Source organism: Pseudochaenichthys georgianus, chromosome 7 (assembly GCF_902827115.2).
Source record: "Pseudochaenichthys georgianus chromosome 7, fPseGeo1.2, whole genome shotgun sequence".
Taxonomy (NCBI): domain Eukaryota; kingdom Metazoa; phylum Chordata; class Actinopteri; order Perciformes; family Channichthyidae; genus Pseudochaenichthys; species Pseudochaenichthys georgianus.
Genome location: NC_047509.1, coordinates 7,321,972 through 7,342,325, shown reverse-complemented (window position 1 = coordinate 7,342,325; position 20,354 = coordinate 7,321,972). Strand labels below are relative to the sequence as shown.

Here is a 20,354-nt window from a genome sequence, read left to right as displayed (position 1 = left end):
AATACTCAGGACTTGAATGGGATTGTAAATGCATTTTGATTTTGAATGAATGATTGTTTCTGGTAAGTGTTGGCCTCACGTCAGCAGGAGCGAAGGCACAGCGGGCCCCCAGACTGGCTGCCAGGGCGGCTCCGTCAGAGGAGGGCAGGTTCAGGATCACAGCGGATGCTCCCATCTGGATCAGACGCTCCACGGTGGCCCGGCCCAAACCCGACGCACCGCCCGTCACCAGACCCACCATACCCTACCCAGAATGGAGGGAACAGAGGGAGGAGGGGGGTTCAAGATATAGGAAACACAAGAAATTAAAAAAATGTAATTAGGAAAAATACAGGGGGAGAAAACGGGTCACTGAGGAAGGCTGCACTGAAAAAAGAAAATAGTTGGACCAACTTAATTGAATTACTTCAATTGGTAACACACAATTTAATTAAGTTTTCTCAAATAAGGTTGGTGAAAAAAGAACGCAGCGATTAAATTCACACATCTGTGACCAAAGAATATGTTTTTTTTATCCAACATTTGGTCTAAATTCTTTAAATCTAATACAGAAATACTAATACAATTTCAGTTTTTATCATATCAAAAGTCCTTTATCAATATGTGAGGATTCATGAAAAACGGAGGGGGGGGGGAAATGCTAATGTTTTGTTCGTTTAACGTCTTGTTAAAATGTCTATACTTCACCTGTATGCATATCTTTAGCCTTTTCTTATCAAGCTCCACTTATGTGGAATCAGCTTGCAGTTTGTGTTCGGGCGGCAGACACCCTATCCGTTTTTAAGAGTAAGATTAAGACCTTCCTTTTTGATAAAGCTTATAGTGATACAATAAAATAATCTAATAAGAGTGCATTGACGTAGATACGTTGTGCCTCTTCACCTATACATTTTAGTTCTTACTCTTTCACTTAAATCCTAAAAACTTAGATCTTATATTTAAAACTTTATCCAAAACCTTTCCCCTCTCTGACCTCTCGAGGTTCTATTAGAGCAGTGGTTCCCAGCCAAAGATCGCAAGGGGGTCGCCAGGCCTCAAATGATTTGAGGCCAAATATCATATTTAGATTTTTTTTTTTTTTTTTTACATATAATTGTAACGCAATACATGATTGTCACTAAAAGCCTTGTCTCTACATTACAATAATAAAATAAAAAAATGTATTCATTAATTTGAATGAAAATTCAAGTTAATATTAAAGGCATAAAAAAACAGAAATGTATATTTTTTTCTTTAATAGAAATGTTTCTTCTGGCCGTAAACTTTAGGGGATAGGAACACTCAAATTTAAAACATATAATTAATAAATGGGTGAAAATGGCTTGTGTCCATAATGGGCAGCATTCATATACCCACATGACAGCTAAGGTCAGAAGAGCTTTATTTAACAGCTGGTCTTATGTCTGTGACCCCTCCTGTTGTTAATTGATAAGCCTGAAACATGCACTTGTCAAGGTTCAGAGGCACATTGTGCAAATATGGCAGCAGCCATCGATCATCTTAAGATAAGATATACTTTATTGATCCCAAGTTGGAACATTTGCATTACATCAGCATGTGTAACAGTTGTAAATATACAGTGGTGTTTATTTGTAAATCATTTAGTATAATCACACAAATTCTGTGTTTTATATTTAATAATTCTGTGTTCTTTATTTATTGATTGTTCAATACCTGACAAGGCCGGAGATGAAATATGAGTATATACATTATGTATAATATCAGTTAAAATAAGTGCTTCAACATAGTTAACATTGCTGGAGGTATGCACACATATTGATAGATTTCTTGTAATGCACTATTGAGGAACCTGCGACCCAAGTTTTTCATTTCATTTCGTTCAGTGAATGCAACAGAGGCATGACACCAGACCAATCAGAGAGTTGCATGGAAATAAACGTGTGCTTGTGTCATTCAAACTCGGCTTTGTGGCCGTTTCTCAATCGCGAGTAAAACTGCTGCAGAGCAACTATTTCAAGTATACTACGTCATCGAGTGGGGCCGAAGGACTGTTTAAATTCATGTAAAATGCCCAGCATTCTGCGCCGCTCTATGACGTAGTATACTTGAAATAGTTACTCTGCAGCATGTGTCAGAGGTGTGGACTCGAGTCACATGACTTGGACTCAAGTCAGACTCGAGTCACCAATTTGATGACTTGAGGCTCGACTTGACAAAATCACAAAACACTTGCGACTCGACTTGGACTTGAACACCAATGACTCGGGACTTGACTAGGACTCGAGCCTTCTGACTTGAGGTGACTTGATAATTTAATTCAGGGGTCTCCAACACGCCGATTGCGAGATACAGCTAGAAGAGCAGACTCACGTCGGGGAGAGCAGAATCTTCAGGGGGTTTTTTTGGTAACCACTCAGGATTTATTGTCAGAGGTGGGAGAAGTTCAGATCTTGTACTTGAGTAAAAGTACCAGAGTGTAGGAATACTCAGTTACAATAAAAAGTCCTGCATTCAAAATGTTACAAGTAAAAGTACAAAAGTATTAGCATCAAAATATAGTTAAAGTACCACCTCCAGAGGGATCTAGATGCAGGTGTTCTCTTCCCCATAGAGCCCGCCGCGCTGCACATTATCCCTTGCATAAAGATAGATTGTGGGTCCCTTATATGTTGTACACAGTGGAAATACACATTCTGGTTACCTCAACATTAGGGATCTTATCAATTAAACTCCTTCTGAATCAAAGCGTCACGGTAGCATTACCTTACTGATCCCTCTTAAATTAGAAAAAAACACGTTGCTTTACCAGCAGAGAGAAAATTGATTATTAAATTATTAATGTGACTAATAAAGAGCAGTTTGATTATTAAGTATTATTCTGTTGATCAATGTCATTACATTTGGTGAAAAGGACATAATGACTTGTTTAAGACTCGTTTTGTCAAAGTTTAGGACTTGGACTTGACTTGAACTTGCCCATCCTGACTTGACTTGGACTTGAGCGCAAAGACTTGACTCGGACTTGCAAAACAATGACTTGGTCCCACCTCTGGCATGTGTACTCGCGATTGAGAAACGGTCACGGCCTGAGTGTGTGGCAATAGCGCATTTAGTGTGATATATATAGAGAGAGAGAGAGAGAGAGAGAGAGAGAGAGAGAGAGAGAGAGAGAGGGAGGGAGGGAGAGAGAGGGAGGGAGGGAGAGAGGGAGGGAGGGAGAGAGAGAGAGCATAGATGTATAAACACTTATATCTATGGGAGAGAGAGGGACCGGTGCCAACAGGGACCGTGTTGTTAGCATCTGGTTAGCTAGCTGCACTAACAGACATAAGGAGCTGTTTGTTCCACAACAAGCTGGAGGAGAGCTCTCCTCTCAGACTGAGAGACTCAGGTGAGCGAGGACTCTCTGAGGGTTTAGACAGTTAACTTTAGTCTATGTTATCTCAGTGGGTCTCAAACGGTTTGGTCACAAATTATTCAAAAGATTATTTCCGCGGCACACCTTCATATGATCATTATAGTTATAAAAAAAAATAAGAGAATAAAGGAAAAACAGTTTCAGGTCCAGGCGACGCCCCTGCCCGACAGTCTGCGTCTTTGAGAAGCCCAGAACCCCGACATTCTGCGAGAACCCCAGAACCCCGACGGTCTGAGATAAATCCTGGAACTCAACGACAAGATGAAAGCCAAGGGGGTCTTGCTCGTAAGTGATTTCACAGTTTGTTATTGTTTCGTCCGTAAATGTATGTATATGTACATTTATATATGTTGAATGTCCTTATTTTTAGCTCTTCTGCATAGACTTCTTACAAATCAAGAGATGATGATGGATCAACTCAAAGTCATTCAGATGACCATGCAGAAAATTCCAGGCAAACCTGCTGGTGGGCCGGATCCCCTTGGCAGAGATATACTGCCGCTAAAAGATATAACCTCCCTGCTAGCTCTGGAGAAACGTCTGAGGGAAGAGGTAGACGGTAGACCTTCAAAACAAAATGGTAATTATTGCCCTTACCAACTTAACAGGATGGGGAACCCAATTTGAAACTATTGTTAATATTTTACTTGCGACCTAAATTGTATGTTGGACAGCAGTGATGCTAAATACCAGCTAAGCGAAAAGGGAAATAATGTTTTTTAATATACATTTTTTTTTAAATTAGGTTATTGTGACTTGTGTTTATATAATGCATGTATCCTTAGCTTTTAAATGATATTTTTCAGATTACTGCATTGAGTGTCATTGGAGGACTGGACCTTAAGGATTGCGTTTGGCGAGGGATGAAACACTGTTTTACCAACTCCCTTGCCAGTTCAACTGGCGTGGCATCAATGGGAAAACAGCATTCCACAGACTGCAACTGAAGGCAAGGCAAGGCAAGTGTATTTATATAGCACTTTTCTGTACGCGACAATTCAAAGTGCTTTACAAAACAAATTAAAAGACTTTTTAGGAATAAATACATTAAAAACACATTATACAATTTTACAACAGACATTACAAAGCAAAAATAATAAAAATAAACACCACAGGTCACAATACATGTTTAAAAGGCATACTGTAGTTCGAATATGAGCAGCTCAATTAAAAGCAGCGGCAAAGAGATATGTTTTTAGTCTCGATTTAAAAATAGTAAACTGAAAGATGTCATTACTGGTAAGTGTTACATTGCGCTGTCATCAGTCTAATGCAGGGGTCGCCAACACGTCGATCGCGAGCTACCAGTAGCTCGCAGACGTTTTCCGAGTAGCTCACCAGAGGGCGCTAAAGTGCAGTTGACATGTTGAGACATATGTATTCATGTAGTATATTTTGAGAGTAAGAAAGATAGAGAAAAAGAGATGCATTCATGACAACTGAGGAAGGTCCGTCAAAGAAGAAATCTAAAATATACTACTTTCATGACGAGTGGGAACATGCATTTTTATTTACGAGCATCAAAGAGAAGTGTGTGTGTGTGTTTAATTTGTGGCTCGAGTGTAGAAGTGAGGGAAGGTGAGGAAGAAGGGAAGGTGGGGAAGAAGGGAAATGTGGAGTGGCACTTCACAAAACTTCATGAAAACTTTTCAAAGGAGTATGCCGCCGGCAGTTGCCTTCGCGTTGAGAAGGTACAACAATTCAAAGCTACGCTACAAAGACAACAGTCACTGTTCACAAAGCCTGCCAAGAAAGCTAGCCTAGCTACAGAAGCATCGTTCCGAGTCACTCATTATTTGGCAAAGAACAAAAAAGCTTTCACTGATGGCGGGGTTCTTAAGGGAGCGATGTCTGTTATGACAGAGACTTTGTTCAGAGACCACAAGAGCAAGTCGGAGATAATGTCTGCCATTGACGATGTGCAACTGGGACCCAACACTGTGAAGAGGAGAGTGTCGGCGCTGTCAGTGGATGCCATGGGACAGTTGGAGCGGGACATGGTCAGGTGCAAGTGGTTCTCCATACAGTGCGACGAGTCGGTGGATGTGAGCGACACAGCTCAGCTGTCTGTATTTATCCGGATGGTTTTTGAGGATTTTACGGCGAAAGAGGAATTTCTGACACTGCTTCCACTCAAAACAACAACAAGAGGTGTGGACGACGTGTATAATTCTATTAAGAATTATTTCATAAACAAAATAACTAGAGCCGGGACTCGATTAAAAAAATTAATCTAATTAATTAGAGGCTTTGTAATTAATTACGCATTTTTAATCAAATATACATATTTGACCTGAGAGCAGTGAGAAGCAATTTTCACATGGATTTTACTCCAAGTGGTCTACAGTCCAAGTGCATGACATTAAGGATTTTGGGAGATGGCCCTGTGGGCCATCTAAGCTAATTTACAGATGGCCGTGAGCCCAATAGAGATTGCGCTGAAAAATGCAAGCGGACGAAATGGCACGAAGGGTTTGGGGGGCCTCCGTCCCCCTAGAAAATTTAGATTTTTGCAGGTCTTAGATGCTGTCTGGTTCATTCTCTAGACTGAATTATAAGATGAACCACCACAATATTATATTGTACAATTTCAATTTTATTCTTCATTTCACTTGTTTGTTTGTTCTTGTTTGTGTTTGCTCACTTGCATGCCCTGCATAGCTATAAGAAATACTTAAGTTGTTGGTCAAGACACTTTCCATCTGATGAAGGCAAATGCCTTCCCAGATGGAAAAAAGTAGAAAACATTACATTCAGTTATAACTGCCAAAACAAACATTATTTACTCTATTATGGCCCGTTAAAAAAAATTGTAATGTTATCTACTGTAAGTTGGTCGAACGAATGCCTCCTCATCCGGAAGCTGACCGAGGAGCCGAGCGCATCCGCGAAGCACACGTCAGAGTTCCCGTTAGCCGGCAAATCTAAATATCTTCGGTCAAAATCATTTCCCTTGAGAGCAATACCGCTTCAGTTGCGCCACTTATGTGACAGACAAGAAGAGTATGTGACAGACAAGAATAGTCAACTCTAATGTCTAACACTTAATGTGGAGAAAGAGATGTCCTGTATGGGTTGATTGTGCGTTCATCTGTTGGTAATGCCTCGGGGTTCCGGTGGGCATGTAAACAAAGGCATAATGCTGTGCTATACTTTGTGGCCTCATCCAGTTGCATAGCGACACTTATTGTGTAGTTGTCTTTTAATAAGCAGGTAGTCCTATCATTAGCTAGAACTAGCTGGATCTGATCGATATGGACATAAACGCGAGTGAAGTCTAATCTGACGGGAGAGAGAGATCAGCTGCTGCTGACGAGTCGACACGCAGCTCTGCATAACCACATGCAGCGGTGAGCGGAACAAAACACACACTTCAGGTTAGAATATCACACGTAGCTATTTTAATTACCTCTCAAACTACCTAAACGAGTTATAGATATGTTTAGTTTTACTGTCGGGTCACTCATTACTGGATCCGCGAGCTGCATGATACTGGCATAATAGATTGCCCGATCGGGCAACCAGCAGGTGAGGCTTCATTGCCCGAGCTAAATACTAGATGGCCATCGGGCCATCGGGCAGTCCTTAATGTCGAGTGCAATCCAGTGAGCCAGGGAGTTGGTTATTTTCTCAGACGTGGACTTACTTATCCTGGCCCTGAAACCAGGCATCTGGTTGAGTGTGGGTTGGGTCAGGGTGTGGTTCCTTGCACTCGGAGTCGGGCTAACGTCCACGCTAGCTGCTACATGCTTTGCATTTAGGTGATACTTTAGGCTTGATGTGCTGCGGTGATATGCAAATTCTTTTTTGCATAATTTGCTCACAACCGTGCTCTTGTCGACGCTTCCATCCGTCCGTTTTTTAAAACAAAATTGTTCATCCACGGGGCCGACCAAAGCGGTCTCATCAGCTTGTTCGTTCATGTTTGACTATTGTTCACCGTGGTTTGTTGTTGTTTGAAGTCCCATGCTGAAGTCATGAACGTTAGTTGGTGCTCCAGTATAATCGGTACGCCTGAAACTCATCCAGTGAGAAACGTTCCGCTGTGCAAAAATAAGTGCGATTAAAGTGCGATTAAAATGCGTTAATTTTTTTAACGCGTTCATTTTTGTGTAATTAATTAATCTTAATTAACGCGTTAAAGTCCCGGCCCTAAAAATAACATGAGTATCTCTTGGCCACTTTCTTTTTTCAAAAGTAGCTCCCGGTTAGAAAAAGGTTGGAGACCCCTGGTCTAATGAGTCCAGTCCCCTTTTCTTGCATTTTTGACACTCAGTTAGTACTTGCTGATCCTAGATTCAACCAATTCAAATTACTCTTGGTAAAAAAGTCAACTAAAAAAAGACATATTTGGTTTAACATGGTTTGGCACATAAAGAGTTAAAAAAGAAATTCTGAAAGGAGGCTGGAAGCACATCTACTCTTTCTCCCTCATTGAGAAATTCTAGATCAGCTGCAGTCCGATTTTACAAGCAGGCGTCAAGCTTGTTGCTGTTGGGCAGCTGAAGGCAAAGGGCGTCTTCTGCCATGGCCAGAATGTTCTCAAAGTGTCGTCACCACTGAATTCACCACAGCACGCCATGCACTTGGCTGATCCTTAGGTCCCCAGATTGCGTCCTAAGTTGTGCAATCCATCCAATGGCTTTACAATGTTCTCTATTTTTAGGGACTGTCAGAAACAACAGGCTCACAGCGACAGCAACAGACCAAGAGGTTGAATCCTACATAAAAAAATGGCTTCGCCTTGCGGGCGACCGAGATGGAGGTAGAAGAGAGAGAGACTTGGACGAGCTGTCCAAGAAACCCGTAAGTCAGTTACAATATCTATTTTGCAATATATGTATAATAATTTGTAATATATAATATAGAAATACATAAGGAATTGTATTTTTTTTTTCTGGTTTTGTAAGTATGTTTGTTTTAGTTTAAAAAAAAAAAAAATTGTTTTGCACTTCAACGTATTAGTCTTAGGTTATCTGTTACTGAGTCAACAGAGTTTATTTGTTTGTGCATTCCTTATAGCGCACAAGTACCATCATTCCATGCGGTATATGGGCCGGATGAAGGTGTTTTGTGTGGGCCGAATCTGGGCCAAACCTTTTTTGCTATCTCGGTTATCTCGTGCCCTCATTGGTCATGTGCACGTTTGTGTATGTTGGAGGAGGGGCTCTATAAGAAAGTCTGAAGGAAGGGGAAGATTTTCTTCGGTTGTGTACTTTCAAATTCTAGCTTACTCGAGCTGGTTTCCCCATTCTTACCTACCCTACCTTTAAGATATACCCCTTGGCAGACAGCAAAGCCTGTGCTCTTTTGTGGAATGCTTCGTTTGCCATTAACAGGAAATAGCGTCCACGCACATTGGGCGTAGCAAAAATGGCTCGGCAGCTGTTTTTTTGTACTCCAGCCAACATGCCATTTGAGCCCTGAGTTTCGCTCACATTGTTTGTATTGCGAAGCTTGTGCGCTTTTGTGGAACGCTGTGTTTGCCACTAACAGGAAATAAAAATTTTAAGGCGTAAGAATGTTTGTCAAACGCATTGACAGTGATAAATGTAGTCTTTTTCTTTTGTGGCCCTCACATAACTTTAAAGAAGCAGCCGTAACTGTACGTTTGACCTACGTGCACGATATTCACACAAAATGTGTATAACAAATAGACTTAAAAAAGTATTGTGGAGTCTATTTTTATATAACATTACAAGACTGATTCTTATTATTACATTATATGCTTATTGTGCTCATGAGATGTTGCTATGACTATAAAATAAATAGACACAATCCGGTTGGATACGAAACGAAGGGAAAAGTTATAGAAGGAAGTTTTAGCTTGCAATATAAATGGTGACTGGAGATCGTGTTGCCAAGAGACTTTTGTCTATGTCTGTGCATCAACCAGAGAGACCAAAGTCTAACCACTGTTCTCTCCTTCTAGTCTCAACCAATCATAAATGTACGGGCAGAGCCCTGAATAATAAAATGTATTCACACATGCGGTTCGGGGCTTTATACGGAAATAGTGGTTACAGATTACAGCTTTGCTGGCTGTAATTTCTATGACCTGACAGAGTCCTTGGCCAAATGATATATATATTTTACTCTCTTTTAATAAATAGTTAAACTTAGAAGTTGTTTGTCTTTCCTGGAATAAAAGAACACAACAGCATCTTTTTTCATTTAGTGTGAGTCTTTTGTGTTTTTTTTTTGCCATTTTTAGTACATTTTTAAGACAAAATGTCTGCTCATGATGATATGATCTTGTGCTATATTAAGGTGAGGAGTAACATTTGTTATGCAAACTCTCAAACAAGGACAATGTTCAACTGAAAATGTTGTGATTTTAAAGAACTTCATCTGCTGGTAGAAATGATTGATAAAACATTATGTAAAAGTATCATGGGTGTGCGTGGTACTGTATAAGGCCTTTTTTTTTTCTTGTATTCCAGCCAACCTCCCATGTGAGCCCTGAGTTTCACTCACATTCTTTACATTGCGAAGCTTATGTGCTTCTGTGGAACGCTGTGTTCGCCACTAACAGGAAATACTTCTTTAAATGCTTAAGACATTACATACATTCAGTACTGTGGACAATCCCCACAGGAGCAATTTGGGGTGAAGTGTCTCGCCCAGGGACACAATGACATGCTGACTGCAGTGGACTTAAAAAAGTAGACTTAACGAAATGTCTCTTGGGGCTCTTGTCTAAAAACCAACAAGAAGTTGGCCATTTTTTATTTGGTGTTTCTTTTGTGCCATTTAATGGCTTCAGACAACTTTGGACATTGGTACAAGCTTGCAACATAAGAAAACATTTCTGTTCAAAATATGAACTTTCAGACGAGGACAAATTTGAACTGGAAATGTTTTTACTTTAAAGAACTTCATCTGCTGGTAGACATTATTGATAAAACATAAAATAATCTTTAGATAATATCTTATCGAGATGAGTGCAAAAAAACTGCAGCAGATTAACTTTCATTTTTGTGTGTGTGTGTGTGTGTGCGTGTGCGCGTGGGTGTGCGCGTGCGCGCGCGTGCGTGCGCGCGCGTGGGTGTGTTTGTGGTGTATAAGTTGCCGCTACAGAACTCGTCCTGTCATGACGATCAGAGAAGACCTGAGTGGTAAGTTGCTGAAAAAACTCATTCACACTTTTTAAATTCCATTGTTTCATTTTATTTCAAACCTTTATTTAACCAGGTAGGTCCCATTGAGATCATTGATCTGTTTTTCAAGGGAGACCTGCAGCAAGTAGGAAGTCGGATTGTTAAGGTGACAGTGAATTTTTGTAAAAACAAAATGGCATGATTACGTTTTAGTTTTAATATTGTTTAAATATGAGTTTATTAGGGCTCGGGCACCAACAAAGTAGGGGCATAGGATTATTGAAATCCTTTAAGTTATTATTATTAGTATAAGAAATTGCATTTTAAAGGGCCTTGGTGTCCTTACAACCCAGTCTCATGGCATTTCGTGTTCACCATCATGATTTTTAATCTATTGATTCGTGTTCACCAACACGATTTCCCCTTTTTTTCGTGTTGCACAGCACGATTTTAAAAGCAATGTATTTCTACTGGTAATGTGTTTCGTGCCTGCAGCACGTCTTTTTCTCCGGTCGGGTCGTGGAAGACCGGAAGCTGTGTGGTTCATAAAAACATGTTCTTACTCAATATCAAGCTACAATTATTGCTTTTATTTTAAATCGTATAATTTCGGACTTTTGTTGCCGTCTGTGAGGAAAATAAATGGGGCTCAGAGCCTCAGAATACTGAAATCTGTATTTTTTTAAATCTTTTTTTCCTTCTAATTTGTTATTCTTTTCAAAATAACACACTGTTATTTACTCACCAATAACACACAATTATCCTTGCTTTTATTTATTGGTTTAATTTCATAATCTCGGGCTTTTTTGGCGTCCGTCAGGAACTGAATTTCAAAATAAATATAACCGGAAACAGACGTAGGCATTTCGAGCGATTACCCAAGATCCTCAGCTATGGTTTAAGCGTACATACTTTCATAAGGGGAAAGTAGAAGGTCTGTGATAGAAATATAGAATATAAAAGTCAACCTTTGAAAAAAAAATCATGGTGCTTGAGAAGACTAAACATTTATCTGCAATTGACATGAATGGAAACGAGTTATAAAGTATATTCATTACTCGTCGTTATTCTCTACTAATAGTTAATTAAAGACAGTATATTATGGCTATTTTGCACATCCCTTTCAAGATTTCAAGATTTTCAAAGGTGTATTGACATATCATATACACAACTACGGTGTATGCAATGAATGAAAATCTTGGGCCACAGGTTCCTCAACAGCGCATTACAAGACATCTATCAATATGTGTGTACCTCCACCATTAAACTGTCATATTCTGCACATTTCTTATAATATCTACATACATAAGAGTATAATTCATATGTATAATATCAGTTAAAATAAGTGCTTCAACATAGCTAACATTGCAGGAAAGCAATATATTAGACGTTAGGTATTTGTCAGGCTTAATATTTATCTGTAGATAGATACCCCAAAGTGTTTTTCTTATTTAAAAGAAGACCTTAATCTAAAGTATTATTTAATGTTTAAATAAAGGTTAATTAGTTTTTCTGTTTTGCACCTCCTCCTATTAATATCTTTGTACATCCTGCACTAAACTTTTTTATTGTAGAGATCACTTTTTTATATTCTATATCTCTATCACAGACCTTCTACTTTCCTCCTATGAAAATATAATATTTTTGTAATCAAATATAACACATAAAAACAATAATTCAATAACGTGCTTTAACCACTAGGAGGTGCACACAAGGTACACACAGCCATAATAACTTTGTATTATTAGTGTGTATGTACAACATCTGAAGATGTGTAGTTTTATTCATGCTTTCACATAATTTTACAGCATATTGCTATATTATTTCAGACTCAGTATTTACATTCTTATATTCAAAGAAAATCAGTAATATCTTTAAAAACTACAAGTCCTTTTATATCAGCTGTGCATCGTTATGGTGTAAATATAACCTATCTATGAATTAGATCAAATGTAAAAGTCAGCCGAATTAGTGTTGATACTGCAAGGAGACGTATTGTGTGAAGAGAAATTGAAGATGGTGTTTAATTGTTGATATATTTATGATCCACGTCAAGTATTCAGTTTCGGCGGCATTTCTTCCAGTATTTCCAAAGGTCTTCTCATCAGGGCTCTATAAATAAAGAACTACGGCAGATCTGTAATATGTAATGCAGCCAAACCGTGTATTACAATGCCGTTATGTGATGACTTTCAAAGAGAAAAGCAAGAACACTCGGAATTAAGTATTATTTTATTCTTTTAAAATGTTTTCCGGATTTCATATCATATAAACACCAAATCCCAGCATGCATTGCGGCTAAAACATTCAATCAGCGAGCTTAAATCATAGCTGAGGATCTTGGGTAATCGCTCAAAATGCTACGTCTGTTTCCGGTTATTTTTATTTTGAAATTCAGTTCCTGACGGACGCCAAAAAAGCACGAGATTATGAAATTAAACTAATAAATAAAAGCAAGGATAATTGTGTGTTATTGGTGAGTAAATAACAGTGTGTTATTTTGAAAAGAATAACAAATTAGAAGGAAAAAAAGATTTAAAAAATACAGATTTCAGTATTCTGAGGCTCTGAGCCCCATTTATTTTCCTCACAGATGGAAACAAAAGTCCGAAATTATACGATTTAAAATAAAAGCAATAATTGTGGCTTGATATTGAGTAAGAACATGTTTTTATGAACCACACAGCTTCCGGTCTTCCTCGACCCGACCGGAGAAAAAGACGTGCTGCAGGCACGAAACACATTACCAGTAGAAATACATTGCTTTTAAAATTGTGCTGTGCAACACGAAAAAAAGGGGGAAATCATGTTGGTGAACACGAATCAATAGATTAAAAATCGTGTCGGTGAACACGAATCAATAGATTAAAAATCGTGTTGGTGAACACGAATCAATAGATTAAAAATCGTGTTGGTGAACACGAAATGCCATGAGACTAGGTTGGTCCTTAACCTGTTCTATCAATATAGATGTTTTTATTTTTAAAGTATATTCAGATTGAACATTAGCACTCTTTCGCTTAGTGCTAATTCAGAGGCTTGGTGTTAGAGTTGTGTTTTGTTTAGGTAAAACAAATTCATATTGTCAGTTAGCTGAGTGTCTTCCCGTTAAGTGGGTATGACACATTAATAGGTTGTTAAATGTTAAGAAGCCCTGAGACACAGTTTTGTGTATATTGTTGTGTTTTCCCCCCGGGCGGGGGCATGGGGTTTAACAGGTTAAGCAAATCATTTACCATCGAACACCTAAATCCACTCTTTTAGAAGACCATAAAAATGTTCTCTGAAGCTGTATTTTTTCCTTTTGCTTTCTGTTACACAGGGAGGAGATCATTGACTCGTTTTATTATAGGCAAAACCAAAATACAGGAAGATCAATTGGGCTATATTGCTTTAAAGACCCTAAGTTGTGTTTTCAGGAATCATATGACTGTTTGCTATCTTATTTACTTATCTTTTTTATTGTGTTTCGGATGGTGGAGGAATTATGACCCCACCCACCTAATGTCCACTGACTTTCATTTTCAGCTCTTTATAAAGACATTAGTTTCATGCTCTCAGTTCTCTTCTTGCTCACTCGTTGACACAGAGCTCCTTCACATCGAGCAGACTCCTTCGGGTAAGTTATCTATTTAGTAAAGTTTATTATGCAAACAACATGTATCCATGCTTTACGTTAAGATGTATAGCTCATGATATAAACCAATTTGTGATTTATATGTTTTGCATCTAATTCAGAACTGAATACTACATTTGTTCACCTAATATAATATTTTAATTTCCATTGCTACCATTATGTTTCCAGTTGAGGTGGTTCCCACAGAGAAACACGATCTCTAATCTGCTGCCAACGAGAGAATAATAAACCGTGAGGATGCCAGGTACGCAACATCGTCTTTAAGTGCATTCTTCACTCGAAGAAATATACTTTATTTAGGATTAACAGTTAGTTGATTTCTGACTTTAGTCAAACGAAGAACATTGCATTTCATTGGAGACAAGATTAATAAGTCTATCAATCTGGAGATTTTTAAATTAAAGAACTTGTTTTCCTGTGACTTTGTGGAGTTTAAAAGATTAACTTGCCTTCATACGTAAATAACGAATCAGTGTGTCATTGAAATAGTTGTCAGTCAAATGTCGTTTTTACTCCAAAAAGCTGTTGGTTATAATGACATTTCAGGAGTAACGTGTTCATATTTGTAAAAATGTTGTAACACTAAGAGCATAAAGAGCATCTGAAATTATTTGAATATGTGTTTCATGTATAATAAACAAAATATTAAATGCATGTCTCTTTTTGCATGCAGTTGTGACCCAGGACCATTTTGCAAGAGGTGCCTATGTAGATGTAGAAGATGAGGATGAATCTGGTGGGACCCAATACACTACAGTATTGGGTCATGTACGAGCTGAACATGGCAATGTTGGAGCTGAGATCAAAGGGCCCAATATCGGCGCCGGAGCGGTGTCCTCTGCAGAGGGAGATGAATTATTCGCCAAAGCAGAACTGGCCAGTGCTTCATTTACTGCCAGCAATGTTGGAGGAGCTGAGATGAAAGGGCCCAATATCGGCGCCGAAGTGGTGTCCTCTGCAATGGGAGTTGGAGCCTTCGCCAGAGCAGAACTGGGCAGTGCTTCAGTTACTTCCGGTCCGGTGAAAGCTACCGTCGGTCTGTCACTAGACACCGGTGTTGGTGTTAGTGCTGATGGTGTAGTAGAGGCCAAGGTGCTGGGATCAGGCTTCACCTTGGGCCGTAAAGTGGGCGTTTCTCTGTTGGGCATTGGGTTTGAAGTTGAATTATGGTAGACCATAAAGACAAGTTTATGACAAATGCATCTCTTTGTAATTCGGCTCTCTTATCCAACCAATACAAAGTTGAGGAGTTTTGGAAACTTGAAGCAGTTTAATTCAGACTTGCTAACGAAAATGTATCTCTTTACTGCAGATGAAACATTGTAATCTTCAATAACAGATGTGTACTGCTTGAATATAATAATAATAATAATAATAATAATAATAATAATAATAATAGATTTAATTTGTTATCACTTTTACAGGTGCTCAAAGACGCTTTACAGATATAGTGAAAATAAGTATAGAAATATATAGAATATATATAGAATATAACTAAGAGTGATATAAAAGTGACATTTTGGAACATTTGTTGAAAATACAGTGTGATTGTTCCTTTTCCTGCCAACAACGTTCTGTCTTCCATCAACTTCATCATTGTTGGTTGAAATAAACTTCTCTGACACTCGAGCTATGTTTTTCACTCATTATTTGTGTGTGTTTTACAAAACATCCTGCAGCCTGCGGATCAAATCTAATGTTGATCCTAAACACAAAAAAGTTAATAAAACGGTTGCACAGTCAATTATAAATGTATAACAAAATAGTATAAACAAATATAACAATAGTGTTATTGTAAAACAATACATATTTTAATAATAATATATAACTCATTGAGACAAAAAGCAAAAGTAAATCAGGGAAATGTAATTTATTTTTAACATATTGCAACTGTCATTCTTTTCTATAATGTTTTTTGTAAATGTATAATATGTAATCATCTTGAAAAAGTTTGGATAATTAGCAGAAATATTTAAAATATCCTGCTGACTAAAAAACATCAGGTTTAGAGAATAGGCCCAAGAGATTTTTTCCAAATCTATATGTAATACCTGTGCCTGTCAAATAGGGTACATGTAAAATGTACAGGTTTTTAATTTCTATTTCTAGTTAATATTGCTTTGAAAAAACTTCCAGCTTTAAAGAAGCAAATGTCTTCATATTCAGTCTTCACTCAAGTAAAGTACATGTCCGTACCAGTACAGTCAGTGTTGGAAGAAGTACTCGGCTCCTTTGCTTGAGTAAAAGTACATATGTTATGGTCTTAATACTCCGACACATGTAAAAGTCCTGATTTCAGCATAAAAATGTACTTAAAGTTAAAAAAAAAAGTAAAAACTTGAATCTGAATGGTTTTATGTTTTGAATAATTGTACTTTTAAGAAGTCTGACACTACAGTTTAGGAACACATTTCAGTAAAACTGAGCTGACATTTCCATCAGCTTACCTTTGTGTTTAGAGCAAGCTAAAGCAACAGGGTGAACATGGTACTGCACTTCATGCAGCTACAGGCTCGTCCAGATAATGTGTTATAATTTAACACCTCAACCAACCCTTTTCAGCATAAAACCATAAAGAGTTTCACTTTACATTTATACTTTAGGGAGATTATTGATTTGTGTTATTTAAAGCAATAACAAGATACAGAATGGTCAATCGTGCAATAACATATTTGAAACAGAACTAGCCGAAATGTCTTTTTAGTTTTTGAAAAAGGATTTCCATGAATTTGAAATCACATTCATGTCTCGATCAGGATGATTTGAACATTTAAAACTCTTGCCATCATTTATACTGTTTGGGAAATAATTGTCCTTGACTCCTAGATATGACGTACATTACCAACCCTGACGTCTGTTTATCTCCTTTAAGGACATAGGCTGCTTCAGCCATAATGTTATTGTTCCCATTCTGTGACCGGTCAACACTAGGTCACAGATGGTCTGTTGTTGTGGGTGCACTGGGACACTTCCTTCTTTGTTGTTTGTGGACTCCAAGGTATGACATCTTCGAGGTCATAAGTGACGGACGCAAGTGACTCAGTGTGCCCAACTGGTTAAACTATCTTATCAAGATATGTTGATTACTCTCTTTGAAACCAGTTAAATGGGCTAACGAGAGAGAGGTGCTCCAGAATTGACGTGGCAACCACCCGTGCAGTCAGACCGTGACTGCTGTGACTTGTGATGTGAATTCTCCGGCCGTAACTCCAAATAAACCTCCAGTGTTTGACATCAAAGCTCCTGCTCTACGGTGTCTCCTTCCTGAGTCGGTGACTCCCACTGCATTGCTACACAGAAGTGTCCCTTACAAATTGGCGTTGTCGGCAGGATACCAACAAATCTTCAGAGCTGGTAAGTGTGATTTTCAAATCTACATTTGGACATTGCCTTACCAGAATCTGTGATTGACGGTATCCTAAAAAATTACCTGTGAAACTGAGCGGCTGTGTTTCGTTTTTGGTTAATGAACATTTGGGGATAATAAACCCAGGGGATCAATGTCTGAGGACTCAGTCCTGGCTGATTTTCTCTGTGTGTGCTGCTTGGGATGGAAGTGCCATACAAGCATGCACAGCTCATGTTTAGAGAGACCTTAAAAAAAGGCATCAGTGAAGTGGAGCCGAATTCTGGGGGTTTAAGCGGCCAAACACAGAAGTTAAAAATAAGCAGCCGGAGATATTACTCCTATCGCCTCTCTGTAAACACGGCTCCAGCTGCAAGCTCGGGTGTGTGTGTAAAACCTCCCTGTGTTTGTGGGGCTGGAGCCGTGTAGCTGAGAGGGAGAAAGTCACAGCTTTTTGTCTATAGCCTTAACTCACACCACCGCCATCTCTATTAAAAACAGGGATGGTCTAAAAGCACTCGTTGTTTGTGACGTGTTCTACATTGCTGGCAAGGCCGGGGCAGTGCGAGATGCGTGCATCACCCGATGCGCCACAGTTCCCAATACATGGCTAGAGGAGCTGGTGGCGGTCCGGGGTGCATACATAAAAATTATAGGCTAATTGATCACGGGTGGGCAGTGGCAAGCAAAGTGTAGAACAAAACTGTTGTTGTTCTTCGTTGCAATGAACTCGATAGCAAGTGTATAGGCTGGTCGAGTAGGACTACAGTTAACTGGGCTCTTTTTGGAGAGAAAGGGTAGGGAAAAAAAGTCTATGTTCTCCTGGTCGGGGGTTCATAGCGCCACTGATGGAGTAGTGGTTGTCGCAAGAGGATAAGCTAGTTATCGCTTTTGGACGGTCTTCAGGCACGATCTTACCACTTGTACAAGGGTGGACGCGCGAGTCAAGGCGCCACACTAGAGATAATTCCCTACCCCCTCTGAAACCTCCTAATTCTGCTTTGCTGTCACGCTGGTGTTTATTACGAGTTCATGTTTTGTTTGTCTGATTGTTTGTATGGGGGGTCTATATTGGTTTGCCCCGCCGTCTTGTGTATGTTTTGTAACAACTAATAATGAATCAGTCCATAGCCAGGGTAAAATGAACTAAACTTTAGTTATCCCACCAAAAGTAAATGACTTGAGAAAAATAAATATAAAGATGTAAAGCAAAATTCTGGTAGTATAAATGTGATGCAAAATGAAAATAAATAGCAAAAGAGTGTGCAGGGGAAAATGTAAACAAGAAGCCCACTGTTCAGGGTGTGCGCTAGGTGTAAGAAGAAAAGAAGATTATTGCTTTAAAAATCCATTCTTAAATGGTATTGCTGGTATGTTAAGATATGTTTGTGACCTTGTATAAACCCTATGCCCCGTCCTGCGCCCCGAGACCCTCAGAGACCTGCCTGAGGAGGTCAGGGTTGCAAAATCTTATTTGTTTCATTAATTGTTGTTGAAACCTTTTGTGCTGTTGCTGCAAAATGGAAACTTTGTTGATTATCTGTTCCAACTGGCCACTGGAATCAGATAATTAATATAAGTTGAAGTTCAATTACAGTTTTAGAAATAGTCTAACATTCTTTATTAAACTGCTTCAAATTATTTCTCGTATCAACCAATTGGTCTCCATAGACATTACTCAAATTAAAATAGTTGTTAAACTCCTGACAAGGTTTCTAAAACCGAGCTTATGAACAATAGAGTAAAGGTCGCTGGTTAAGCCAGGATTAATATATGTGTTGAAGTTTTTATTGTGTGCATAATAAATGTTTTAAACCTTGGGCAATCTCTTTAAAAATAAGTAATTACAGTTAAAAAATAGATGTTGTTTTCCAAGGGCCTCTCTTTCCCAGGCCCACGCTTTGAATCATAACATGTCCAAGTCCAACAGAGATCAGTATCACTTTGTGTTGCAAGCGAAATCCAGGGGTTCTACTCGAGCCCACTTTTAAATACCATAAAGAAAAGTATTGAACCCAGCTCGAGCTAAATGTTAAATGTATTGAATTAATGTGCAAGCGTTTTGATTTATTTAAAGTGTTCCAGTCTAGCTTCCTTCGAGTTTAGTCTAAACAACATTTTGGTTCTCATAACATTCTCACTGCTGTGCTGTCCCAAATGTTTTAAACCTTGGGCAGACAAACACACACACACACACACACACACACACACACACACACACACACACACACACACACACACACACACACACACTTTAGACGAGTATTCACTTTATCCAAATTGTAAATTGTTGCCTTCTTTAAAGTTATTAGTAATTCAAGATGAATTATTAAATTAAATGTGGTACATAACATAGAATAAATAAAATAACTTTGACTTGATCATTTTGTTCACAACATTAGAACTTGTCCTCTAATCTCTACTAGAATAAGATACGTGTGCATGTTTGGGTGTTTTAACACTCCCGTAATGTACCTAATCTTGTTATCCTTTTCATTACAGAGCTGGGAAAATGGTGTATTGCTTAGATTCTGATCCGTGCAAGTCCAATTTTGACTGACTTTAGTTCTAATGTTAATGTTAATTTGATTTCAACCCATAAGTAATTATTTAGATTAACTCAACATTTCACATGATGGATTAGTGTTCCACATTTCTTTTCCCCACTCATTTGTTGTGCAATTAGGCCAAAGGTAAAGAGAGACATTGATGACCTTGGTTCCATTTTGTCTATGGCATTGGACGGCTTCACTAAGAGTCACCCAGTTCTACCCTGCTACAGTCCAGCTGAGTGCAGTCACAGAGATGCTATGGCTGCTCTACATGAAATTACATTAATGGTCTGGTCCGAGAATGGACACCATTTCCTGCTCCCAGAGAGAATGACGCTCC

The 20,354-nt window shown here is 38.7% G+C and overlaps 1 protein-coding gene across 2 annotated transcripts in view; it reads right to left on the bottom strand.

Annotated features, from left to right (window-relative positions):
- The window catches only part of LOC117449570 (3-hydroxyacyl-CoA dehydrogenase type-2-like), a 99,833-nt gene that overhangs the window by 68,357 nt on the left and 11,122 nt on the right, over window positions 1–20,354 (bottom strand). For both annotated transcript variants that reach the window (XM_071203724.1, XM_071203723.1), the window contains exon 2: window positions 80–244. In XM_071203724.1, coding sequence (XP_071059825.1) covers window positions 80–241 — 162 coding nt within the window. In that variant the 5' untranslated portion in view covers window positions 242–244. The remainder of the gene's footprint in view (window positions 1–79; window positions 245–20,354) is intronic.